At 35.4% G+C, this 27886-nt stretch overlaps 3 protein-coding genes across 4 annotated transcripts in view; 1 reads left to right on the top strand and 2 right to left on the bottom strand.

Moving 5' to 3' along the window:
• The window catches only part of LOC112048200 (AH receptor-interacting protein), a 100315-nt gene extending 85954 nt beyond the window's left edge, over nucleotides 1–14361 (bottom strand). The window contains exon 1 of the mRNA XM_052885453.1: nucleotides 14351–14361. The gene's annotated coding sequence lies outside the window, so the exon portion shown is untranslated. The remainder of the gene's footprint in view (nucleotides 1–14350) is intronic.
• The window catches only part of LOC112048233 (UNC93-like protein), a 23401-nt gene extending 363 nt beyond the window's left edge, over nucleotides 1–23038 (top strand). The window contains exons 2-11 of the mRNA XM_024085694.2: nucleotides 6319–6540; nucleotides 10619–10781; nucleotides 13649–13772; nucleotides 14009–14157; nucleotides 15156–15274; nucleotides 16534–16693; nucleotides 18784–18924; nucleotides 19370–19496; nucleotides 20200–20320; nucleotides 22071–23038. Of these exons, the coding sequence (XP_023941462.1) occupies nucleotides 6320–6540; nucleotides 10619–10781; nucleotides 13649–13772; nucleotides 14009–14157; nucleotides 15156–15274; nucleotides 16534–16693; nucleotides 18784–18924; nucleotides 19370–19496; nucleotides 20200–20320; nucleotides 22071–22209 (1464 nt within the window). The 5' untranslated portion in view covers nucleotide 6319 and the 3' untranslated portion in view covers nucleotides 22210–23038. The remainder of the gene's footprint in view (nucleotides 1–6318; nucleotides 6541–10618; nucleotides 10782–13648; nucleotides 13773–14008; nucleotides 14158–15155; nucleotides 15275–16533; nucleotides 16694–18783; nucleotides 18925–19369; nucleotides 19497–20199; nucleotides 20321–22070) is intronic.
• Nucleotides 23029–27886, bottom strand: part of LOC112048204 (uncharacterized) — a 231820-nt gene continuing 226962 nt past the window's right edge. For both annotated transcript variants that reach the window (XM_052885452.1, XM_052885451.1), the window contains one exon: nucleotides 23029–27886. In XM_052885452.1, the coding sequence (XP_052741412.1) occupies nucleotides 27644–27886 (243 nt within the window). In that variant the 3' untranslated portion in view covers nucleotides 23029–27643.

The raw sequence follows: 27886 nt of genomic DNA, 5'->3' as shown, positions 1-27886 counted from the left end.
TAACACAAACGATATTATTTATCGCTTTTTAGTGTATTACGTTTTTGTAGTCGATTAATTTTTTTTTAAAAGCTCTGGTAGTAAAGGTTCTGGTCATGGCTTATCATCTCTCTAGCGGTAAAGACGATTTAGAGTTTCGGTACGATGTCGTGTAGAAACTGTAGGCGTGGATTTTCATCTTCTTCCTAAAATATCCTCACCTGATGGTAAGTGATGATGCAATTTAAGATAGAAGCGGGCTTGACTACAAAGTCAAGGGCTAAATTGTAGAGAATAAAAAAAAATAGGACCCGAACCCGGGACTTCGTGATACGAAGCCATATAGGTTAATTACTGCACCACCGATGCATTTATTTCGATTATATTATTATGTAGTTCAATCAATATAAATAATGTTAACATATAACATTTCCGTATAAGATGTTGAATAATAACAAACCGTTGTCAATCGATGAATGTATTAAGGAAAATATGAATTGTACCAAGTGCTACCTACTGATATGTTCGCGCAATTAAATCTAACCTTGATCTTAACTTGTTTTTTTTTTTCCTCGTTTAATTTTGTATTTTTTTTCAAAAATTACCGGACGTAGCCTTTCTTTAGCCGCCCTTTTATTTTTTGTTTTTATTTTACTTCCCATATTTTAATTGTGTCATTGGTTTATTTAGTTAACTTGTTCGCTTGTAGATCACGAGGTCCTGAAGTTCTAGTTTTATACACACAAACAAACACTTCAGTTTTATAATGTTAGTATAATTTGCTGACTACTTCTTTTTTGGGTGCTTTAGACGTTAAGCAGTTTTGTTTCATTTAGGTAAAACTATGTTAAATAATATACCTACTGCAAGTATGTTGTATGCAACTTAAAATCTTGTTAAAAATACAGACAATGTTTAGGATAGGACGTCGATTTTAATTGGGATCTTCTAATAGTTTCGTAGTTATTTGAATAACTTTATAAGCTAAGGAAGTATTCGTAGACAGTAAACTGCTTTACATTAAGGCAATTTTGTTTTAATACATAAAACATGTTAAGACGGAAAACTCACAGTTTAAATGTTTTCCTAGAAGTTATTTGCATACGCTTTAGCTATGTAGTAACTACCTAATTACCTATTTGGTGTTAACAAAATATTGTTAATTCTATCTACTTAAAGTAACCGACTTTCATAAAAGAGGAGGTTCTACGTTCGGCTGTATGTATGTTTTTTTTTATTTTTTTTATTTAAATTCTGGTTTAGCAACTGAGAAAAGAAAATCCCTCAAAATTCATAATCCGTCTATCGAACCGTCAAAAATGGGTGTGGATAAGATATTGTGCTTAGCATTATGAGTTTAAATTCTATTTTATTCCGTCCTTTCATTTTATTTTAAAAAGTTATCTGTTCTTAAGTGCTATTTTACACACAAAAAACCTGAAAATTCTGAAAAAGGAAAACGTTTTATAACGGTACGTCGTACCTCAAAACTACGAGATTATACTAAAATACCTTATCGAAATCGATAGTAATATTATAGAAGTAAATTTTGTAGCATTGTAGGGTGGATTTGACGATAATTTTACTACTAGAAAGCCACGTTATTTGTGAGTATCATAGGCTATATTTTGTTCGCGTAGTTCACATGAGTGTAACCCACCTATTTTTGATGAAAAATGTACATTTTTTAGCAAAAAAATTGAATTACATAAATGAAATTGCCACAAGTCTGTAATTGCTTCGGTCTTGACTACAAACCACGCTCAAACGTTTACGAATTTCCAACATTGAATAGGCTCATTTTATGAGTATTGTTACCATTTTGCAACGGTTTAACAAATAAGATTGTTGTCTGGTCAGGGTTACTAAGTTTAGCACCTAATTAGTGTTAATTAGTTCAAAACTCTCTTAATATGCAGATTGTAGGTGTTTGTAGAACCTATGCCCAGCAGTGGACGTCCATCGGCTGATAACGATAACTATTTTAGCTATTTACTCTTAAATTAATTTTAAGTAGGTAGTTAATGAAAAAAACTGCGACGTCTAAACTAATGTTATAAATACGTTGTTTAAGTTTTTTATATGTTTATTATTAGTAGGCTCTGAAACTACCTGACCCGAATTAAAAATTTTTTTCACCAATGGAAACCAATTATCAGTAGGTAACATATATTTTGTCCCCGTATTCCCACAGGATTGTTCTGACGGCCTCCGTGACGTAGAAGTATGCGCGGTGGATTTACAAAACGGAGGTCCTGGGTTCGATACCCGGCTGGTTATATCCACTATCTATCACACCACCACACCAATCCTACTAATATTATAAACGCGAAAGTTTGTATGGATGTTTGTTTGAATGTTTGTTACTCTTTAACGCTGCAACTACTAAACTGATTTCGCTGAAATTTTAAACAGAAATAAATTTTACTCTGGATTAACACATAGGTTACTTTTTATGTCGGAAAATGCATGGTTCCCGAGGGATTTATTAAAACTAAATCTCACGCGGACGAAGTCGCGGGCGACCGCTAGTAAATTAATAATTATAAACCAATAAATTAATCCACGTTATTTGTGTCATAGGCTATATTACAACTCTCCAATGCGAATGAAGCCTTACAGCTGACCTTATAGAACGCCTATGCGTTTCTCAGGCGTCGTGACATCTAAATTGTCACGAATGTGAGCAATTTTCGTGACATATGTCACCGGTGCATTGTATTATTATGTCTTTATTATGATTGGGTGTTTATATATAGAGGACAACCGCCTCGATGCGCCTCGAAGTGGTTAGCATACTCGTATGTAGCTTTGGATCAGGAAGTCTTGGGTTCATGTCCTGGGCAAGGCTATGTACTTCTAAAAAGCTCCAGTAAAAAAATTGGTTGTCTGTAAAGTCGGCTTACTGAGGATAGTTGAACGTGACAACGTCATAAGAAAATACTGGTGGAATGGTTGCATTTTTCATGTTAAAAGAAAATGTTCGTTTTTCTAAAATACTGTTTAATAATCTTCATAGACCAGCTTAAACTTTATTTTTTGTAAAAAAATTTGACAACCCTAGACCGAGAAAACGACGCATGACGTCATCTTTTTTCGAGTGTGCAGCCAGCTTTATCGAATTATAAGATTTAATCTACAGTATAGTCTATATTGATACTGTAGATTTTTTAATCTACCGTATCAATTTTTTAATCTACAGGTTCCTTAACAGAAAGAGAGATGTTACTAGAGTTCTATTTCTCCCATTCTACTGCAATGTACCCCAGGGGATCATTCACCCGCTAAGTGTCAAATTCTCAAACAAATAGTGGTTAAATTCGACACTCAGTGTCTGAATGGTCCCCTAGGGGTGCCCCTACAATGACTATGAATTCCACTGTAAATTATCAGATAGCCAAAAAATCAAAATACTTTTAAGTATTTTGATTTGTACTGATTAAAATCGGTCTGTTTAATATAATGTGACAGTTTGTACTAGTAAATATGTTATGATATTTAATTGTATAATCATTGAATAAAAATTAATTGAATGTGCTTTTATAGCTTGAAGGCAAAACCAATCAAATGTATATAATCACTGTATCATAAAATTATAGCGTAAAGTATTGTCATAGAAACCTTATTGAGGACATATTTAGACTTGTAAAGAGATAAAATTAATTTCAACTCTATATAAGGCGCTGCTGTTAAGTGGATATTATTATAAAACTAGCGATCGACCGTGACTTTGTCCGCGAGAAAATCGGTATATACTTACATTGTAAGCGACCATTAGAATATAAATTGTAATAATAATGTCCCTAACAAAAGACATATGTATTTTCTTGTAGATGTCTAAAAGAGAAATATTCTACCGTGCATTGTTTTTTTCTATCGACAGAAGCTCTCATTCTTTCTTTCCTTTCGTACTTTCTTCTCATTTCATTTAATCACATGTATTGTTTTGTTCTATCGATAGAAAATCTCATTCTTTCTTTCTTTTCTTTCTTTTTCTCACTTCATTTCATTTCAAGCGGTTTGCTGTTTCTGACACTTCCAACGATCATAGTCATATATTAAAGTGAATCCTTCTTAAACAACATACCTAAACATTTCTCGTAAATCATTCTACCTAATGGTGAAAACCGCATGAAAATCCATTCAGCAGTTTTTTAGTTACAAATCTTTAGGTAAGAGTACTCGTAGAAGACCGCCCATGTGGCTACGAGATTAAGGAGTCCTGCAGGGTTATTACGTAACTCGGTGTACCACTCAAGTAATCAGTCACTACATCGTTTTTCATCGTATTTTCGTTTTTGCAATCACCTAACATTCTGTTTTCAAGGAAATGACACAATTATCGTCATTTTACGTAAAGTAACATTAGTATAATAGTTGTAGTTGCAGGTAGTAACGTTATTTTAACGAAAAATTGGATTTACGTAGTTTCATTGAAATAATCATGTTAGATGATCGTAGAAACAAAAAAACCTTACCACTTAATGTAAAATGGTCCAATTAAGGTAATTGAAATAACTATTTTAGATGATCACAAAAACAAAAATACAATGAAAAACGATGTAGTAACTCATTATTAACGATGTAGTAACTCAATGGTACACTGAGATATATAATAGGCCTGCTGGTCGCTATTAAAATTGAGTATTTCTTTCTTCAAAAGAATTCTTTAATAAAAAATTTCAGCTCGGAGTTGGATAGTTGATGATTTTACACCCGGTACCACCGAGAGCATATTAAGCCGTTATAATAATTAACACGTGGTAGTGGTCAGTAAAAGTTAACCGACAATCTGCATTGGGGCACCGTGGTGGATATTTTATATACTTACTCGTAGTAGCTAAATAGATGAAGCCTCAATAGCTCAACGGTAAGAGCGGTTGGACACATCACCGAGGGGTGGTGGTTCGATCCCCTCCCCGGTCTATTGTCTTACCCACTCCTAGCACAGTCTTTCTCGACTAGTTATAGGGAAATGGGAATATTGGTCATATTATAAAAAATATAGTTTGATATCATTTTTTCCAGGGGAAACCTACGAAGCTAGGCTTAAAAATAGACTGATAATCATAAAGAGTAGAAGAAACGTGTAGAAGGTACACTTTTGTTTAGATTATACAACTTATAGACATACAAAACGTACATTCATTTATTATTATATATAGATACATACATAGATGCGATCTAGTTCTATCACGAGACAATAAGAAATTAACGAGGTCAAGTAGCTCAGGAAATCTATGTGACCTACATATTTATTTATATCTATTGTAATTCCTTATGACCTTTTAAATCCTTTCGTTTATTTATTATCATGTTTCAAAACTAATAAAACATTTTGTGCGTGTCGAAAGCTGTTTTTGGTCTTTTGTCAAGGTTCGATTAAATGTAGTTGATTGCTATAGCACTTGATGGTCAGTGACTATGCAGTCTCCAGCAGACTAATTCACTAACTTTGTTGTATGTTAGTTGAAATATACGGAATTGAGATTCTATGTAGGTAACAAATAGCATCTGGTGCGTGGATATCATTTAGGTAAGTAGTTGATTTGAGGTTTATTTTAATAGGTATGTTTATAGATACCAAATTAGTGAATAGGTAAGCAGAAGCCTGTTTAGTTAAAGTCATAAATCATTTATTTCAATAAGGCTTAGTTTATAAGCACTTCCGAAAAGTCAGGTAATAATATTATTAGATATAATATACATAATATATAGATAATAGATAGGAAAAAAATCGGGAAGAAAACTGCATACCTGAAAATTTTCTTAATTATCTACGTGTGTGAAGTTTGATAATCTGCACTGGGCCAGCGTGGACTAGTGCTCAGCAGTGAGCCGAATATTGGTTGATAATGATGATGAACGAATAAAATAACAAAGTCTTCCCTCTTTATAATTTTAAAGTTCGTTTCATATAGGATGGTGCGGATGACAGTTCGTTTCACTCTTGAAAGTTTGCCGCGATTCACGATAACAGTATAATGAATGAATTGATTTTAAATTAATTGACAATAGTATAGTGAATGAATTAATTTTAAATTAATTGATAACAGTATAATGAATGAAAATGAATAAATAGACCTCAATAGCTCAACGGTAAATGCGTTCGGACTCGTCACCGAGGGGTGGTGGTTCTATCCCCGCCCAGTTGGTCTATTGTCGTACCCACTCCTAGCACAGTCTTTCCCGACTAATTCGAGGGGAATGGAAATTTTGGTCATATTTAAAAATATGGCAAAAAATTCTTTTAAAAAAGTACTGGCGACAGTACCCACGCTATCTGAAAAACCCTTTAGTTCAGATGTAAATATATAATATTCTTCTTTTGATTAACAGAATGCCGACCACAGTACCATTCGGTTCGAACGAGAAATGGCGCATCAATCGCAACATCTTCGTCCTCGGCTTTGCGTTCATGGTGCAGTTCACCGCTTTCCACGGCGCCGCCAACCTACAGAGCTCCGTCAATACGGATGAAGCGGCGGGAACCTTCACACTAGCCGCCATATACTTTTCGCTTATTCTGTCCAACGTCTTCTTGCCTGCTATGGTGATAAAGTGAGTATTTAGGCTTCGGCCGTGGCAAGTTACCACCCTACTGGCAAAGACGTACCGCGTTTTAGCGTTTCGGTACGATGCCGTGTAGAAACCGAAATGGGTGTGGATTTTCATCCTCCTCCTAACAAGTTAGCCCGCTTCCTTAGACTGCATCATCACTTACTATCAGGTGAGATTAGGCTTAGCCCCCATTCGCACTAGAGTTTTTTTAACGGACGTTAAGAAAGCGTTCAAGTCCATTCCCAAGTATATGTTCACACGGCAACGTTTAAAATCACGACGCTTTTTTTCGAGCAGTGTTGTATTTTCAATTTTGGGCAATGGAAATATACATTCATTTAAATTCATACTATATTTGAACGCTTTTTTAACGTCCGTTAAAAAAACTCTCGTGCGAATAGGTGCTTAGTTTACAAGCACTTTTTAAACATCAAGTTATGTCATGATTTGATGGTGGTAAGTAAAGTCGAAAACTTAAAATTAAAGTTACGAGGGTTCCAAAGGGCGAGGGTGCCTTGGTCCGAGAAGAGACCATTACAAAATCATTTTTATCATATTATAAGTTATCTAGAACTAAATACATAAACTTATCTAGAACTAAGTGCATCATATAGTGCAGTTCAACACTAAGCTTTTTTATCGTTTATATAATCACTAGCTGACGCCGCGCGGTTTCACCCGCGTGGTTCCCGTTCCCGTAGGAAAGCTGAAGACTTTGTTTGTGTGTTTGCTTGAACGTGGAACGTGAAATTCTTTCAGTGTTAGATAGTTCATTTATCGAGGATGGCTATAGGGTATATATTTTATTACGTTAAAAACAATAGGAGAGGAGCACCTATGAAAAATGTTTCAAAATCGGGAGATTTTTTGCGAAACTGTGTAAATGCGTTGCGTACCATTTACGCATTTTCGTAAAAATCATGTATCCCTTTTAAAGTACTAAAAAAATCCGCAATAGTTCCCGCGGGATTTGTTAAGAACTGAAATCCACACGTCCGAAGTCACGGGCGTCAGTTAAATATATCAATGAGAATAGAAAAAAAAAACATATATATAGGTGGCTTTAGTTAGTAGCTTTAAATAAACACATTGTATGAAAAACTTGTTTACTGTAGTACAATTAGTACGGATTATTAACATGTTTGCAGTCATACAATATTTATTTTATTAAATGGATATATCTGTGGTTGAGGCAAAATACGATTTACGAGTACCTAAGTATTTATTTGCAGCAATATGTATTTTCTTATTTAACAATTTCTCACTTTTTATTAATTTTTCCGTGTTGTTTATATACCATATTTACCTTTTAGCAGTTTACATTTCTTACTGCTTTTCTTTTTTTATGTGCAATACTGCAATGTTTGCAATTGGTTTAAGTGTTGGTACGGTTCTCATATTATTTGTTTGTTTTTGGCAGAAATTAAATAATTTTTTTAAAAGGTTCAGTTTACTAGCACTTTTGAAACGTCAATTTATGTCATGATTTAATGATAATTTAAGTCAAAAACTTATAATTAAAGCCCAAAGCGGCTTCGTCTGAGCAGAGCCCACAACAAACTCAGCCAAGGTTAATTTTTTTTTTTTAACACCATTTTACAAACTTATCTAGAACTAAGTACCAGTGGCGAAGGATATAATTTAGACGAAAGTAAGCCGTCCCATAGAAAAGGAAATTCAATCAGCTTGGTACTAACTCCGGTACTGGTTTCTCATATATCTACAGATGTATCTGTAGATATATGAGAACAATGAATATGCATGGGTTTTAAAGGTAACACGGCGGGAATCGACTTGCATGAACTCTTCGCCGCTGCTAAGTACACAATGGAATAGTGCAGTTCAACATCAAGCTTTTTATCGTTCATGTAATTATTAACACTCTAATAGATATAGATCGGTTACGTCCCTACAAAATCACCGCATAAAGTGATCCGAATAATAGGCTACAAAACTGAGCGCACACATGCACAATTTTGTCTTTTATTCCATTATTTATTTATGTTTTTTATAGTTTTACACTTCCCGAACACACAACTCGACATTGTAGACGATATTTTAGTATTATTTCTTAAAATAACATTCGTTGCTGACCTCAACTGACATTGAGATGTGGAAATTTCCTCTTTTGAGCGCTTCATTTTTCATGACCTAGTAACACATCTAACACATAAATTTAGTTTAGTTTAGAGCCTCAATAGCTCAACGATAAAAGCGGTCGGATTCATCACCGAGGGGTAGTGGTTCGATCCCCGCCCCGTCGGACTATTGTCGTACCCACTCCTAATACAGTCTTTCCCGATATAGTTGGAGGGGAATGGGAATATTGGTCATATTTAAAAAGATATGGCAAATATTCTTTTTTTAATAATTTAAAAAAAAAAACATCATTGCTAATAATGCATAATCAATTTATTATTATTAAACCCGACTGTGTTTATTGTTAGCTCTTCTCGGACCAAAGTGTGTTTGGAACCCTCGTAACTTTAATTTTAAGTTTTCGACTAATTATTTTCACCATCTAACAATTTTATTACCTGAGTTTGATAAAGTGCTTCTAGCTAAGCCTAATTGAAATATATTAATTTTGACCTTGACTTTGATTATAAACATACAGATTTAAAATAAATAAAACATCCAGCGTTACATTTAAATTGTGCAAATAACCTCACGTAGGCCTTAAATTTTGAAAATATATTGAATTAAGAAAGTAAATTGCTCAGGTGCGTGTTAATTGTAGAGGTCGATTAGTGGTCATTCAGTTACAGTGGGTCAATGCTACGAACTGACGGTAGATTGATCAATCGCGGATATTATCGATTTTTGCTGACCGTACAATGTAGCTATTGTTTGTAATGCTGGTCGAGTCCGTTTTTTATTTCCGTCATCGTGACCGAGGGACCTCGTGTTATTTCTGTGTACTGATGGTTATTTATCTAGCTGTCTTGTATTGATTTTATCTATGAGTTTAAGCTAAAGGATATCAAATTAAATTCGTTTAGCTTAGACTAAGCCCATTTTAAACGTCACGTTACTACCGGTTAAGAAACTGAACCAACTCATCATTTATAAATATTATTATTATTTCTATAACTGGCTGTGTAAAAATAAAAGCCGATCTAACTCCCCGCAAGCATCTTTGTTAATCGTATAATTTTAAACTTAAACATAAGGCAGGCCCAGAACTACTTCTCCGGACGGGATGCGGGATGCGATGCATTTCCCAGCAACAAAAAAAAGGGCCAGAACTACTTGGGGGTTTTTATAGAAGAGTATTGGGTGTACCCAACCCTACCGAACATTTTCAAGTTTTTGTAGGCAATGAATTATTACCAATAAAATCACTTTATAATATAATTTTAAGACCTTTCTGGCGCAGAGTGCCTTACTGCTACCAAGAAGTAGGTAGATTTGACGATCTAGTCAGTTCGCCATCGTAACATGTTCACAACATAAGATGTGACTCATTATTCTGACTTCGAAAACTAGAAAAATGTATGGGGACGACAGATCTTGATCACATGTCCTGTCGATAGCAAATATCAATCTTTCTAGTTTTCGAAGCGTGAGCGATCGTAGAAAGAGAATCGACGTGCCACTTAGCTAGGGGGGCTGATATCTCACGTGAAGGAATAAAAAGTGCTTGCAAACACACTTGTGCACTATAATATCTCCCGCGTATACATGGTTAATCTCACCAGTCGGGTCCATATTATTATCGTACCCAACTTTAACACAGTACTTTATGACTTATTGGTGTCAGAGATAATAAATAATAAATAAATAAATATATTTAAACAATACACATCACTATCTAGCCCCAAAGTACAGAGTAGCTTGTGTTATGGGTGCTAAGACAGTTGATATTATAATATTCATATATATTTATATACTACATATTAATACTTATATAATGTATAAATACACACAGACACTGGAAAAAACCCATGCTCATCACACAAATATTTTCCAGTTGTGGGAATCGAACCCACGGCCGTGGATGCAGAAAGCAGGGTCACTGCCCACTGCGCCACACGGCCGTCAAAAAAGAGATTAATCCTCATTATTCTAACCACAGATGGCTGGGCTGCAAGTGGACAATAGCTATATCGTTCGTTGCGTACATGCCGTTCATTGCTGCGCAGTTCTACCCTCATCTGCACACGCTGGTGCCGGCCGGCATGATGGTGGGCTTCGGAGGCGGGCCGCTTTGGTGCGCCAAGTGCACTTATTTGTCTGTGGTGAGCATTGGCGTATCTAGGATTATTTCCTGGGGTGGGCCTGGGGGGGTCCTACATATCACTGAACAGAGTCGACACCAAAGAGTTAATATGTCGACACTCAATATTAAAATTTTGTTAGAAATATTTGTGAACGCAAACCTCTAAAACGGCTCGACTTTTTCGAAGAAAATCTCATAGGTATTTTTCAAAATCTCATAGGTTTTTTTTTATTATAAGTTGTGATTGTTAATATTTGATATTTTAAATTATATTTTGTATAGAATAAGTGAGTATGTCGGCGTCCATCCTAAAATTTCAAATTGGCAGCCCAGTATCCTAGGGTGACTGGACTATTCTAGGGTGGGCCCGGCCCACCCGGCCCACCCGCTATATACGCCTATGGTGGTGAGTGAAATAATTACAGAGTTGTTGCTATTCCTTGGCAACTTCGTTCGTAACACTTCCTATAGTCCGCACGGACCGGGTGGCGTATAGCGATGAATGAAAAACCCACGTTCAATGCATCTCACTTCCGCATGCTCGATTTCACACCCGCGCAGTCTTTCCTCCCGTCGCCCGCATATCATGGGAGTGTTATCAACGAACTTGCCAGACTACAAACTATGCGCCACGAAACAAGTCCCGTAGATGCGGCGATTATGTCTTAATGTCGCTCATTGTCACTTGGTAATGGCAGTCTTATTGTCATTTTTTTATTTTTTTTATTCTTTACAAGTTAGCCCTTGACTACAATTCCACCTGATGGTAAGTGATGATGCAGTCAGATCAGATGGAAGCGGGCTAACTTGATAGGAGGAGGATGAAAATCCACACCCCTTACGGTTTCTACACGGCATCGTACCGGAATTCGCTTGGCGGTACGTCTTTGCCGGTAGGGTGGTAACTAGCCACGTCCGAAGCCTCCCACCAGTCAGACCTGGACAAATTAAGAAAATCTCAATCTGCCCAGCAGGGGATCGAACCCAGGATCTCCGTCTTGTAAATCCACCGCGCATACCACTGCGCCACGGAGGCTGTCATTTGTGTAAGGCGATGTCAATTTTAGTTCAGGGTTTAGCCGCGGGACTTCTTTCGTGGCGCGGAGTCTATATCATTTTTCGGATGTAGACAGGTCAGGTTTGCATCGTAGCTCTAGTTTTATTTTCATTGATTTTTTTATAAAGTTTTATTGCTTAATATACCAATATTGTTCTGCAAAGGATGAAATGGAAATTGAGGTTGAGCACCATTTTTGACGGCTTCCGTGGCGCAGTGGTATGCGCGGTGGATTTACAAGACGGAGGTCCTGGGTTCGATCCCGGCTGGGCAGATTGAGATTTTCTTAATTTGTCCAGGTCTGGCTGGTGGGAGGCTTCGGCCGTGGCTATTTACCACCCTACCGGCAAAGACGTATCGCCAAGCGATTTAGCGTTCCGGTACGATGCCGTGTAGAAACCGAAAGGGGTGTGGATTTTCATCCTCCTTCTTGACAAGTTAGCCCGCTTCCATCTTAGACTGCATCATTACTTACCATCAGGTGAGATTGTAGTCAAGGGCTAACTTGTAAAGAATAAAAAAAAGGTGATTAATTCGATTTTCTCGGCGGACTCTATAAACAGTTTTTAAAAGGTTGCCTTCGCCTTACCCAGTAAATCACGACAAATCGGACTGACAAATCAAAGAAACTTTGGCAGAGGTATTTAAGTTTTTGACACCTACACTTGGTGGGGCCCCAAAGTTAAACACATATAAAAACTTTGACTAACGATTTTTTTAAATGAGGATCTATTGTCCATGAATTCTTAAGCGTTAGTAAAACATGTTCGGAATACGCCAGCAGCCAGTTATGTAATCAATTCGTGTCTATCTTATAAATTGTTAACAATATTTTATATCTAAACGCAATAGCACGTAGTTATGTACTTATAAATGCAAATCGAAGGCAAATCCGTCAATTAATACACCTACATACGTTGGCGTTACGTGGTGGTATTGAAAATGAAGAATGAATATCAGTTAGTACAAAAAAAAACGATATTCGTTGTTTAAGCTACTAGAAAACTTTACAACTTGGTAGTAATTTATTTCGATGTATATTTCGTTTGTATACAATAGTTAAATGTATATAAACGAAATTATGAGTTTATAGCCTCAATAACTCAACGGTAAGTGCGGTCGGACTCATCACCAAGGGGTGGTGGTTCGATCCCCGCCCGTTGGTCTATTGCCGTACCCACTCCTAGCACATCTTTCCCGACTAGTTGGAGGGGAATGGGAATATTGGTCATATTTAAAATATATGGCAAATATTCTTTTAAAAAAAATATATTTCACAGTGTTTTGAAATGGGAGGTGCGTTACGCAGTTAAGGAAAATGAAAATATTCACGGTCTCAATTACTTATCCACTTAGTATAATTTTGTAGTATTACACTTTTTTTCTTTACAAGTTAGTCCTTGATCTCAACTGATGGTAAGTGATGATGAAATCTAAGATGGAAGCGGCATAACTAGTAAGGAGTAGGATGAAAATATCAATCGGCCATGCTGGGAATCGAACCCAGGACATCCGGCTTGATATTGACGATGATGATGATGATTAAGCTTGATATTATTTATGTACAAATCATAGCCGTAGTAAGTTTTTTAACCGACTTCCAAAAAGGAGGAGGTTCTACGTTCGGCTGTATTTATGTATGTATGTCCAGCGATAATTCCGTCAGTTATGAACTGGATGGATGGATGGGCTTGGCACCTCCTTCAAACTGATCAGAAGGTAGCACATAGGTAGAATGTTATTTTTTGCTTTTTAGTTAGTTATTTTTTGAGTTGGAAGTCGGTTGAATTTTTTTTATTAAATTTTTTATAAATTAATAATATCAACAGGTGGCTGAACCCTATGCGAAATTGTCAGGAGTGTCAGCCGAGGTGTTGGTCGTACGATTCTTCGGTCTCTTCTTCATGTTCTACCAGATGGCGCAGATTTGGGGAAATCTAGTGTCTTCTACAAGTAAGTTAACAAAAAAACAACAAATTACTTTACTATACACATTAACTTTACTTTTTCTATTAATAGTTATATTCATTAGTTTTTTATTGTATTAGTAAATAACAGATCATTAATTCTATATTGATGTTCTATCGAATTTTTACGACTGTACCTTCGATTCTATTAAGTTAGATTCAATTAAACGTTGTTGTATTTATTAGGTCGCCTGTCAAGTGCGTTTTCTCTTTGATTTAAAGTACTTTCGTCATCGTTGGGCGAGTCACCGAGTTATCTGAACGACAGCCTAGCACCGAAAGCTGCGGCTCTGGTCAGCAACTTCACAGCACCGAGACCTGACTACGGTGGAACTTGCGGTGTTAACTTTTGCAGCGGTAGCGGCGCTCATGTAATTATGGTTCTAAACTTCACGTAATCTGTTACTATCGTGAGTGATAGCCCAGTGGATATGACCTCTGCCCCCAATTCCGGAGGGTGTGGGTTCGAATCCGGTCCAGGGCATGCACCTCCAACTTTTCAGTTGTGTGCATTTTAAGAAATTAAATATCACGTGTCTCAAACGGTGAAGGAAAACGTCGTGAGAGAATTTCTTAATTCTCTGCGTGTGTGAAGTCTGCCAATCCGCATTGAGCCAGCGTGGTGGACTATTGGCCTAACTCCTCTCATTCTGAGAGGAGACTCGAGCTCAGCAGTGAGCCGTATATGGGTTGATAACGACGACTATCGTGTTAACGTAAACGCGAATTTCTAAGGATTTGAAACAGCGCCATCTAGTGACACTACTGCACAACTGTTTCAATTTCATATAAATTCGCGTTTACGTCAACGCGATAGTAAGAGTATGAAAATATTGAAAACTCCCGCTATTCACATTGTTCCATTTACCTGACATCTCAACATTTGCGCTTATCTGTGTGTGTGCATATTGTGTTTGTCTTTAAATAAACCCAAGATTTTCAGTAATTTTGTGTTATACAACACGCACATTTGAACGTGCTAAGGTACTTATCAGTAGTTCTAAGATGCACGCCAAGAGATGTCGAGAAGAGAGATAGATATAACGGCGAAAAAAAGAGAGAGATTTTCGTATAAAACTGCCATACTAATTACAAACTAATGCAGTGTCTGGAGGTGTTATCCAAGATTATTTTTACTAAAATCCATCACTAATTAAAAATATCTCTATAAATTGAATTGATTATGCTAATTTTCATAATTAAATTTATGCTAATTTTCTTGACCATAAACAGTAAAAAAAAGGTAGGAAAAAATAGGATGAACTTAATTCAATTTGCACTCTTTAACTTTTCAATTCTAATCTCAAGAACCCGAATGTGGCTATCACTTGAGTATACTTGAATCTTTAACCGCTCTGTTTCCTTGCAGGAGAATACGAATTTGGAGCCTCCGTCACCGCTGAAAATTCAAGTGATAGCAGGAGTATACTTGGCCTGTATGGCCTTCGCTATTATTCTTGTCACTGTCGGCGTTGACTCTCTGAGCAGGTTTGATAATTACGAGTACTTTGTGTAAATTTTCTTTCTGAGAAAAGATTAGTGCGTCTCTAGTAAGAGGTATGAGTTTTTTTTTATTTATTTTCTACAGTTTGCCCTTGACTACAAATCTCACCCGATGGTAAGTGATGATGCAATCTACGATGGAAGCGGGCTAACTTGTTAGGAGTAGGATGAAATCCACACTCCTTTCGGTTTCTACACCACATCGTACCAGGACGCTAAATCGCTTGGCGGTACGTCTTTGTCGGTAACTAGCCACGGCCAAAGCCTCCCACCAGCCAGACCTGGACCAATGAAGAAAACCTCAATCGGCCCAGCCAGGGATCGAACCCAGAATCTCCGTCTTGTAAATCCATCGCGCATACCACTACGCCACGGAGGTCGTCAGTTTGTTGTTGACTCATGACAAACTATATTTTTTAGATTTATTTGTATTTACCAATATAGCTATCATGGTCTTGTGAGGGTGGGATTTGCCAATACATACTTAAATTACATACCTATTATGTTAATATCTAATTATCATCATCAGCTGATAAACATCCATTGCTGGACATACATAGGCTTCTTGTAAAGATTTCATGTCATCAGTCCACATATTCCTTTAAATATACGGCAATCAAAGACACTGGACATTTTTAAAAATGCCGTAAAGTCTCATTATCTGGTGCAGTAAAGTCGATCTGTATATATTATTTCTTTTCAATATAAGGTATTTATTAGTATATTTTGATATGTATTTTATTCAATATTGTAGGTATTTGTGTAATATTGTTTATGTATTAGGATGTAAATTATTTGTATGTATGTGTATTACTAATACTATGGTTATTTTTGTTTTACGCCACCTGCTGATGTCCTTAAGTTTTCCTAAACCGAAGGTTGCCTGGAAGAAATCGCTACTTAGCGATAAGGCCGCCTTTTGTATGCTGATCTCTTCCTAATTTGTTTTTTATTTCACTTGTTTTTGTCTTTGTGGTGTGCAAATAAAGTATATTTATCTTATCTTATCTTATATTCGGCGGTTGATATTATCCTGATATATCCAGTAGCCCAATGATGTGTACCACGAGATAGCGTATCATCTCTCTCGTTGTGATGGGACGAAAGAGAAAGCGGTATTTACGATACTGCTGCTAATATTTTGTCTTGTCTTATCATATGTCGTTGACGCATAGCTCGGCCTATGTTCTTGTATCTATGCAAGTGAAACTGCGGGGAAAAGATAGTTAAATTGTCGTTTTCAGATACAATTCCGGTCGACAGCCGGTAGCCCAGGGTAAGTCAGGTCTCCGACTCCTGGCGGTGACTCTGAGACAACTGCGCCACAAGTACCAGCTACTGCTTCTACCGGTCATCGGATACATCGGTGCTGAGCAGGCCTTCATGGCGGCGGACTTCACTCAGGTACTGCTGCAACTCTATTCGTCTCTGATCTTCCTCTTTTCAGTCGATTCTAGACCTAGGAAGTGTCAACGACATGTTATATCTTGTGCCGATATAAAATGTATCTACTATAGTGATTTACAGATAGCATGGGTTTGACAGTTTGTTTAACTCTTGAAGTTGGTCGCGATTCACGATAATAGTACGATAATATGATGAACGTCATAAGCCAACTGTCACCCTACCCATGCTCTCTGAAAAACACTTTAGTTGTTTATTTACAAAACTAAGCTTTTTAATAATCCGACAGCCCATCTTCATAATTAACATCAACAACATGCTAACAGCTGTACTAATAAACAAAGAAAAAAAATTAATTATCTTAGAATTCATATAAAGACGGTAAAATATATGAAGAAAATTACGAAGTATTGAAAAATTTTATTACTGATTTCTCAAGTCAAGTAATTAGTAAATAAAAAAACTAGAAATTACCAATATTAAAACAATGTGTATATATATCAAATAGTCTCTTCTACATCAATCTTAAATACATTACAATTTAGGTACATAAAGTGAAACATAATTACCCTTGAGTAATTAAATAACGAATAGTATTCAAGTTACGAACGAACTTTCTTTTCGATATTACGTGACACGTCTCTAGTGGTAAACGGTGCGTTACCGAATTCAAAATAAAATATTTAATGTAAAAAATTTAATAATCTTTCCGCAGTCATTATATAGGCAGTGATAGTGTGTGTCCCTGTGGATATGAATGATCTCTGGCTCTGATTCTGGAGGGTGTGGGTTCAAATCCGGTCCGGGGCATGCACTTCCAACTTTTCAGTTTAGTGTAATTTTAAGAAATTAAGTATCACGTGTCTCAAACGGTGAAGGAATAACCTATATACCAGAGAATTTGGCTAATTCTCTGCGTGTGTGAAATCTGCCAATTCGCATCGGGCCAGCGTGGTGGACTATTGGCCTAACCCCTCTCATTCTGAAAGGAGACTCGAGCTCAGCAATGAGACAAATATGGGTTGATAACGAGAAAAATTAGAGAGTAATAGAAACTGGTATTTTTTACACAGTATGGTGACAATCAATGATGTTTTTTGCAAATCTTGATTAACTAACTTAATAAGCTTCCTGCTTGCTGATTGTGGTTAGGATAATTGTGAGTTGAAGGTCGTTCTGGTGCCTGTATTTACTTGACAACCTTTCACTGCAGTATACTGTCGAGCCTTTTAATATATTGTACCTATTATAATAACGAGTTGTGGATGACGACAATGGTCGATTCAAGGAACTAGAATTCATATACGGAAAGCTACTAGTTGACATGTACCTACTAAAATGTTGACAAAAGCTTACATTAACATAATATGTTTTGTAGAAGTTCTCTTGTGCAGTTAATACGTTTCTTAAGAGGTTCTAGTTTTGATTTCTCTGTTAAAATTTAGTTTGGGATCTGTAGTTAAAGGGTTATGATTGACTGACAAAGTAATATACAGCTCAAAATTCAGTCACGTAGAGTAAAAAATTATCCCAAAATATCGGATCAGCTGGCCTATACATTAATTTGGTCTTTAACATAATATAATAAACATCAATTTAACTGAGAAATGTCATCTACCTTTTGTATGATATGTCTGTATCTATTGTACTGACAACAGATACATATCATAGAGTAGACATAGGACGACATTTTTTCTCTAGACTAGTTATCACTATCAACATATTCGGTGCACTACTAGCTCGAGTCTCCTCTCCGAATGAGAGGGGTTAGGCCAAAAAATAGTCTACGCTGGCCCAATGCGGATTGGGAGACTTCACACACGTAGAGAGTTAAGAAAAGTCTCTGGTATGCAGAAACCTGCATACCTGTGTGAAGTATGGTTACTCAAACGGTGAAGGAAAAACAACGTGAGGAAACGATGTTTTTCCTCCACTGTTTTGACTCGTGATATTTAATTTCTTAAAATGCACACAACTGAAAGTTGGAGTTGCATGCCCCGAACCGGATTCGAACCCACACTCTCCGATTCCGGAGGGTGTGGGTGGGTTAAAGAGCACTAACACGCTCATTAGTAATGTCGTAATTTCAGGCGTTTGTCGGTTGTGCGTACGGCATCAACAACATTGGGTACGTTATGATCTGCTTCGGCGTGTTCAACGCGCTCGCGGCTCCTGTGGCTGGAGCTGTCGTCAAGCTGACTGGCAGGTTCCCAGTCATGGTCACAGCACTGGTAAGTGGAGTGGAGTGAAATACCCCTGCATGCTGTAAAGTAACAACGATGTAACATTCAACATCCATGGCAACATCGTTGTCGTTCAGTAACTAAGAAACATAATGGAATGTTAAATCGCTTTACGGGTTATCTTTTCGTTCATACCTGTGACAATTTATTTATAGCTCGATAGAATGTGCATATGTATTCTGTAGCTGATCTTTAAATTCGTACCTATCCCTCCTTACCTATAGTACAATGTTAGGTAGAGATAGATAGAGATGAATTCGAGACCCACAAAGACACAAAACATGACGAGACAATTAAAAATATACAACATTCTCAACTGAAGCTGGGATTGAAACTCAGAATCTCAACGTTATAAACTAAGACACCATCAGACTGTACCAGATAGGTCTTCAAAAGTATTTTATACACCACTTTTATTGTATGTCCTTTCTAGATCCTGAATCTATGTCTTTTATCGGCATTGACCTTGTGGAGGCCAGATCCTGATCAGTGGCTCATATTCTTCGTACTGGCAGCAATATGGGGCACAGCTGACGCAGTGTGGCTTGTGCAAGTCAATGGTAGGACTCCTATTCCTTAACATTGTGGCGGTTTTGCCAATGATAATTATGATAATTTATTAAAATATAAGATGACAGATAAAAGGACGGGCCTTTAAGGAGCCCTGGTTGAAGGAGAGGTCCTTATGATAAATTACAATAGTCCAACTGGTGGCAATGACTATTGTCATTTGTCATGCCTAGTTAGTATGTTGGAAGAAAAAAGAAATACATGGCAATGGTATACTGAGCATCACGGCTAAGGGATCGGAATCTCAATCGAGAGATTTATATGTAGTCCCTAGCAGTGGCTTTTTGTCGGAGGGAAATATTAGTAAACTAGCGGACCCGGTCAAGCTTCGCTTTGACTTACCCTAAAAAAGCTCCATACAAACATCCACCCCCATTTAGAAGTGGGGGGTTAGAAAGAGACAAAAAGTAACCTATGTCGCTCTCCACCCTTTCAACTTTCTCTATTAAATAGTCACGTCAATCCGTCGCTCCGTTATGCTGTAAAAGACGGACAAACAAACAGACAGACACACCCACTTTCACATTTATAATATAAGTATGGATGATTGTTTTAAAAGGACATGGCTAATATTCTAGATTAAAAAGGCGGCAATATCAGGACTCGTCGTCATCCAAATGTGTCTCGTCTCTATTTTGACCTTCGTAACTTATGTTATTAGTCAAAAATAATAATAAATATCTATAATTTCAGCTTTATCTGGCATCTTGTTTCCGGGTAACGAGGAAGCAGCTTATTCCAACTTCCGTCAGTGGGAATCGACGGGCAGTGTGTTGTCTTATGCTACGGTGCCATATCTTTGCGTTAGAACCAGGTAATATTTTTACCACGATTAGGGTAAATTATTTTATTTATACTTGGATGGTTTAGGGTCTGGACCTTTGAAAATTGCTATATTCCAAAGCCACCACAGTCCATATTCCATTATTCACACCACACTTGCGTATGGTAGAAGCATATACTGGTATATACCTTTCACCCTTCATAAAATGGGTGTGTGTCTAATAATGGGTATCGCAGGATTGTAATCTATACAATTTCCTATATAATAATTATGAATAGCCGACGCCCCACGGTTTCATTAGCGTAGTTCCCGTTCCCGTAAGAATACGGGGATAAAATCTAGTCTGTGACATTCACAAATAACGTGGCTTTCTAGTGGTTAAAGAATTTTCAAACTCAGTTCATCATATCCAGAGATTACCCCTTAAAACACCACAAATATTTATAATATTAGTATAGATATAGATTTAATATATTATAGATTTAGTAATATACTTATTTATAATATTAGTGTAGATATAGATTTTGTTTACTCCATGACATTGTACCGGATCACGAAATCATTATTATCGGTACGTTTTTGCTCTTAGATTGATTTAGGCGTAGGTATACTCGAAAGATCTCGACGCAAAATGTCATCGAAGAAAATATAGGTCAAAGCCTCTACCATTACATTAGTAATGGAATTGGGCTTGAAAAGAACTTGCAAACGAAGTTTAGTTATACCAGTAACCTTAGGGTTCATTGTAGATGATCAACATCTACAGTTATTCGGGAACTGTTCAATAAACACGGATTTTTTTGTCCTCCCGAATGGCCGAGCCGAGGTCCGAGTCTCATAAGAGACGCCCTTAAAGGGTCGTTTCGTCCTCTGTCTTCATTTCAGCCTTCGGGTCTCATCAGGCGATGCTTCTGCGCTCACCAAACCCCCGGTGTCGCCGTAGTGGTCCCACATGGAGCCATTGGCACTTACACAACACGAAAAAAAAACAAAAGATTTATTTTTGTTTTACGGCAAAAAAAACATTTTACACTCGTCTAAAGTTCAAGATTAAACTTGGAACTTTCACATTTATTCCAACTCTTAATCCATTAAACTATTCAAAGGTTACAAAGTTTGTGGCATCCAGGGCTAAGCCTTCTAACTAAACTAACTTCTCTTCTGAGAATTGCTTACAAGACAATTTTTTCATTATTTTACAGCTCATTTTTAATTTTGTGTTTATATTGTGGCAGCTTTTGCCATATGAGGCGCTAATTTAGAAGACTTAACTTTTCGACCGTTAAATATTCTATTTCTGACGTCAAATAACCGTTTCGTTATAAAAAGATGTCAAGTTTGACGTCACAAAATACATTTGAATCTTTACTGCACACTTGATAGTCTAAGATCTGTATTAGAAACGACCTTTGCCCAGCTGCTTAATGGATGAAAGTATTTTATATCAAAATTAGTACGTTGTAAAATACTAATTTTGATATAAAATACTCTACCTCAAATTTTCCAGGCCAAAGTATTACTTACCTTTGTTTTGTTTTTATTCTTTACAAGATAGCCCTTCACTGCAATCTCACCTGATGGTAAGTGATGATGCAATCTAGGATGGAAGCGGACTAACTTGTTAGGAGGAAGATGAATCTACACCCCTTTCAGTTTATACTCGACATCGTACCGGAACGCTAAATCGCTTGGCGGTACGCCTTTGCCGGTAGGGTGGTAAGTAGTCACAGCCTAGATGGTAAATAAGTGATGATTAATTATGTGAATTATTTCATTACAGGTTATATATTCTCCTAGGGTTCCTACTGTTGGGTTTCTCAGGGTACACTACCATAGAGTTGATGGAGTACCGTGCAAAACGTCGTCACCATCAGGAGAGGAACTTCGAACTGGTCGCCGAGAAAAATGAGCAGGAATAAAGTATTGACTACTAGCATGATCCCATACGGGTTCACTCGTTCCCATCCCGGTGGGAATACGGGAATAAAAATTTGGTTCATGTTTACCCACTGATAAAACATGGACTATAATTTATACAGGGTGCTCGGGAGTATTGCCCCTAACTCTGGGGTTATATTCTTTACCAAAAATTAATTTAAAATGTTCAAGGAATATGTGTTCTAAAATGAATATTTACGGGGTAAATAATATTTCTTTTGTTAATTGATCTTAAAATATGTCCTTTATACGCGTAGATCTTAAAATATGTTTCATAAACGCATCCTTATTATTATGAAGTAGCCAAGTTTGACGTATTTTAAAATGCAAGGACAGATAAAGGTGTGTGTTACATGGATAGCCGGAATTATTTGAATGTACGTATGAAAACATGAAAAGTTTTTTTTTTTGTAGTATGTATATTAATTATGCTATTCAGCTATAAATGGACTCGTCAACGCCTTGAAATTATGTGAAATACTCCCGAGCATCCTGTATAGTCCATGTTAATCCATGCAATGGAAAGCATTGACCTTTTGAAATCGTTGCAGTAGTTTCGATTTCGTAACAAATAAACTATCAAATCTTACCTCTTTAAAAATCAATTGGTTTTAGTTTTATTGATCTTACTTAATATTGATCTTACTTACTGTTTTACTTAATATTTTTTGATTTTTTAATGTTATTTTTTACTATTATGATTTAATTGTATATTGAGTTTATTATAGGCTAATATTATCTTTTACTATTATGTTTTAATTGTATATTATAATGTAAGGATATAAAAAGAAAACCAAATGTTGGAATAAATCATTGTTTTATTCTCTTCCACATAAATACTTAAGATCAGATTTTACTCAAAATCCGAAATTATATCTAAACAAGCTTAATGTTTAACGTAAAATATAAGTACTTATTGTGTTTTAAGGAAATTAACAAGTGACTAAGCCTTGTTAGAAATAAAGTAATTCACAAAGGACACAAACTTACAAAAAACATTCATAATATGAAAATGTACACACATCTTACATGCTTTACTGGAAAAACCTATTAGCTCAGAATTCTACATGTGGTGTGACAAAGAATATATTTTTTCCGTATATTTAAAAAAAAATACTATAACAATTTCAATATTAAAAGCTATTAAATTAATGATAAAAAATTAAAGAGACGGCATTTTTAGAGTTTATACATTACTCGTATTTATTCAAGTTAATTGTTTTTTCAATTAATATAAATTGACCTTGTAATATAAATGGATAGGTTGTATTACAAGTAACAGAGTAAGTTTACGTTATTTTTTTTTTGGAATTTAATTTAGAGCGTTGTCTCACAATATACCCATTTATATTACTGATTTTACATACTCGACTTAGTTAAAAATGCTTAATTGTCATGTATTATTTTCTAGTATGTAGAATTATGATTTTTCATTAAAACGTTATTTATTATCTTTTAAATGTCTTTAACAACATCGTTACTAATTATATAGATATATATATATTTTTGATTTTAAAAAAGTCATAAGAACTCAAGTATTTTGGAATTTAAACCATTGTGAATGTTTTAATAAATGTTATTAACGATTTTAATAAAACGGCTAAAATTCAGACTTGAGTTTTAGCCGTGGTTTATAATAAATTTTAATAACACGAGTATTGTCTATATTTTATAAAGTTTTGTTAATTTGTCTATGAAATAAGCAGCAAAGTGTGGTACATTTTCCAAAAGCATCATACAAAAAAACCAAACAATCTATTCAACTAAAACAATATTAAGGTACACAAAACATTTACAAACATGTAAGTCACTGGTCCGTATTATAAGTAGTTACGTTAATAAACAAATTAAGCTGCAACATGAAATTCTACATTACATAATATTATAACTATTAATATAAATCAGCTATTAACAAATTCGTAATATTCTTATACACTATTATTATTGTATTATTAACGTCAGATTTAAAGCCTACAACCGTAATACTTTCCAGACAGTTGGTATGGGCGTAGCCAATTATTATTTACGTAGGAATACGGGGATAATATATAGCCTTCCTCGATAAATAGGCTATCTAACACTGAAACAATTTTTCAAATCGGACCAGTAGTTCCTGAAATTAGCGCGTTCAATCAAACAAACAAACTCTTCAGCTTTATAATATTAGTATAGATTATAGGGCGAATCATATCTTTCAATTATTACTAGTATAGACTGTTAGGAGTTGATACGACAATACCCTATTTGTAGGATTCAAACCCAGGACCTTTCGGCCTCATGTTTATTGAGTTATTTACGTTTTGTTTTCTAATGACAGTTGAAGTTAGTTTTCTACGGTAATTTTAATAGTCTTGAAATAAAAATATAATATTATAGAATACTAGAGACTTCGTCCGACTTTAGACCTCCTTAATCCGGCCCTCTTGCAAAATCCATTCTTAGCGTTCTATTAGTAGACTACCTCCCTCTCAAATTTCATTCTTGTACGTTAAGAGGTTTTCGAAATTTCGTGATGAATGGCAAGGAATATAAACATTTCAATAAATTGCAATTACGAACATTTCCTTTATAGCTACGCCCATAGTTAATGATAAAATATTATATATTTGATAATTATACAAAATGCTAGGAAGACATGTGGAAAGGCACAGAAAATATTTTCCTGACGCACGCGTAACAGTTAGCACCTTTATTATTGATATGTTATTTATTTACTATGAGGCTGTGGAAAAGCTGGATATTTTGTTTAACAGAAATTAATGCATCGGTTGAAATATTTTAAGTTTTAGGTTAAGGTTAGTTTGAGTTCCGATTTATTTTTCCTCAAGGCGGAGGTTTTAAGTTCTTAAAATAGTAATCACTACTTCACTTAACGAAAGTAAATGAAAACCACTATTATTAGTATAATGGAAAATTGACTTTGAGTGTAATGAAAACTATTGAATGTGGTCAATAATAGCGTTGGTTAAATTAAACTCAAAAATATACAAGTTTAACTTATTTTATTATTACTTAATTGTTAACAATTTTTGTATAATGGAAGAATTTTTTATTAAGATGTAATTTATTTTCATTTCAAAATATCGCAGATTTTCCACTAGCATAATTTACAGTTACATTATGAAAAATGTGTAATTTTCATCAATATACTATTTTGGCAATTAAGGAGATTACCACAGTTTATAAAAAATGTATTTCACTCTAAGATTTCACTACAAATATAATTGTTGCAATAATCTATGTATATCTTATAGATAAAAAAATATTGTATCATACGGCCCTATGTACAGATTTACTTACTTCTTTAAAAATAGGAATTTAATAAATTTTATTATGTAATATATGAAATATTTAATCCAGTTTTTATATAACTAAGTGTAACTACAAACATAATTGTAATTTCAAATTGTAATTACAATTTCTGTAAACATCATAATGAGCTTTCTTCAGGTGTGGTGTAAATAAATGCTATTCTCGACGCAACATTACAGTATATAACAATAAATGTATATATAATATATACAAATTACAAAGTGTAACATTGACCCTGTAAGTATTAAAGTTATACTTAGCCTCGAATTTAGATATTTTTACAAAAAGGCCGTTATATACAAAACAATCTTTACATTAACATTTCTTCAAAATATTTCTATCAGGGTCTTTTAGCACCGAAAGTTTTTAAGTACGAAGAAAGTCTTTGCATGCTTTCATATTGATTACTTATTTTATTCGCTTTGCATAGATAGTTCTATGAAATATATATATATATTTTTACCAAATCATGAAACCATGCGATATACAGCATGGTTAAAATTTGCGAACGCGAAAAAAGTTTCAACGGTCAGTTCTTTAAAACTAATACAGTCGTCTTTTAATTCGAAAACAGTCATTCTTTGCAAATTCATATTGTTATTGTATACCAGTTATTATAATATTTAAGTCTCTGCTTTTAAAAATATAATTACGCATCTTTATAATTGCATACAAAAACTTTTCTTCGAAGCGTAATATAATAAAATAAACACAACACATTTGGACGGCAACACATTATTTACATCCTTAGCTGCTAGAAACCTATTCTAAACATCTTAAATCGTAACTAAATGCAAAATTTATTAACAGGAAGACTAAAAGTGAACTGAATGACTAAAGTTTAGTTACGAAGTAAAAACTATAATGGGGAACTGGGAGACAATTATTTTGCACTAGCAGATGAATTAGACATCCTTTTTTAATTTAAGGTGCAAAAAAGGGCCAACATGATAATTTAAATTACTGGCCGAATAGTTATCTTGTTGTAAAATCATATAAGATATATGAATATTTTGTATACTGTAGTTTGGCTATAAAAGCTTATTTAGCGTTTGTAACAGTAAGTAATTCAGGAAAAAGCAAACATTACTTCTTAAATAATGAAATAGTTACATTTGTTTTGATGTAAAGTGACGATGTGACGGTATCTTCGCAGTAGTCTAATTTTATATAAAATACGAGTATTCCCAAAGCCAATTTGGTGTTGGCACAAAAAAGTCATGCCAAAAAAGTGCACCGTATTTTATACACCGAAAAACTACCGCAGTCCAAAACAAATTTCTTTGAAAGAACTCCCGAGAGCAATGTCCAGAGTACAATAAAAGCTGAAGTCAGAAAATAGAACCTTTCGCTAGAATATACCTACTTATCGGATTCACATTAGGTCAGTAACTAAAAACTCGATACGAGTCCATTGACCTGGCATTGATATCATATTTTCTGGTTTCTTTGAAACTAAAAAGTATTCGATGGGATGAAAAAAATGATGAAAAAACTACTTCAAACTTAAGTTTTTTAAAGTATGGTGTCTGAACATTTGATTACTAGTGGATTTGATTTGACAGAAAGGCAGTGTTTTTGGCGTACGTATGTGATACTATACTCATAACAGCTGACGTCCATACCAAATAAATCATCTTACTTTAATTAGAAGCAAATGTAATATTCACTTTCTGAATACTTGAAAATAAATAAATAATCACCTTTTTAGTAAAATATCAAAATTGAAGTTAACAGTCCTCGTTGAGCAATTTCTTTTGTGCTTTCTGCTCTATAGTACTAACGAACTAACCTGTCCAGTTGGAATTGTCACAGAAGAAAGACATATGAAAAAAAAATAATTGAATAGACTTTTGGGGTTTATCGCGAGTGCGACTATGCCTGTACACGACTACAGCTTATTGCTTTTTGGCTGTTGGCGTTACAAAATGTAATTCGTGCGTTATTATTAATGTTCAGCTAATTTGACTGACCTACTCGTAAAATGAATTTTCACGGTGTCTCAGTCGCTTTGCAATGGACTCGCATGGAGTAAAGAGATCTAATGCAAACCCGACGTTATTGTCCAAACGTTCAGTCTGTTAGTTGAGTTTAGGGAAAACTCTAACTGGGGCTTGTAGTGTTGCTCCTTGGCTCTGATTTTAGTGATGTGCCATTAATTTTTGGCGTGTTTGTTGGTGTTGTGTTCGCTGCGTTGGCTAGGCACTGGGCGCAGGGTTCCAGTCTCCTGGCGAGCACGGCCCTCAGTTTAAGGGCGGGGCCGAGCTTCATTTGCAGCATCATTGTGAGGTGCTCTTCTGTTAGGAGAGGCAGACCTGCGCCGTCGATTCTCTGCTCGCGGAAATT

Source organism: Bicyclus anynana, chromosome 14 (assembly GCF_947172395.1).
Source record: "Bicyclus anynana chromosome 14, ilBicAnyn1.1, whole genome shotgun sequence".
Classification (NCBI taxonomy): Eukaryota; Metazoa; Arthropoda; class Insecta; order Lepidoptera; family Nymphalidae; genus Bicyclus; species Bicyclus anynana.
This window is presented reverse-complemented; position numbering and strand designations above follow the sequence as displayed.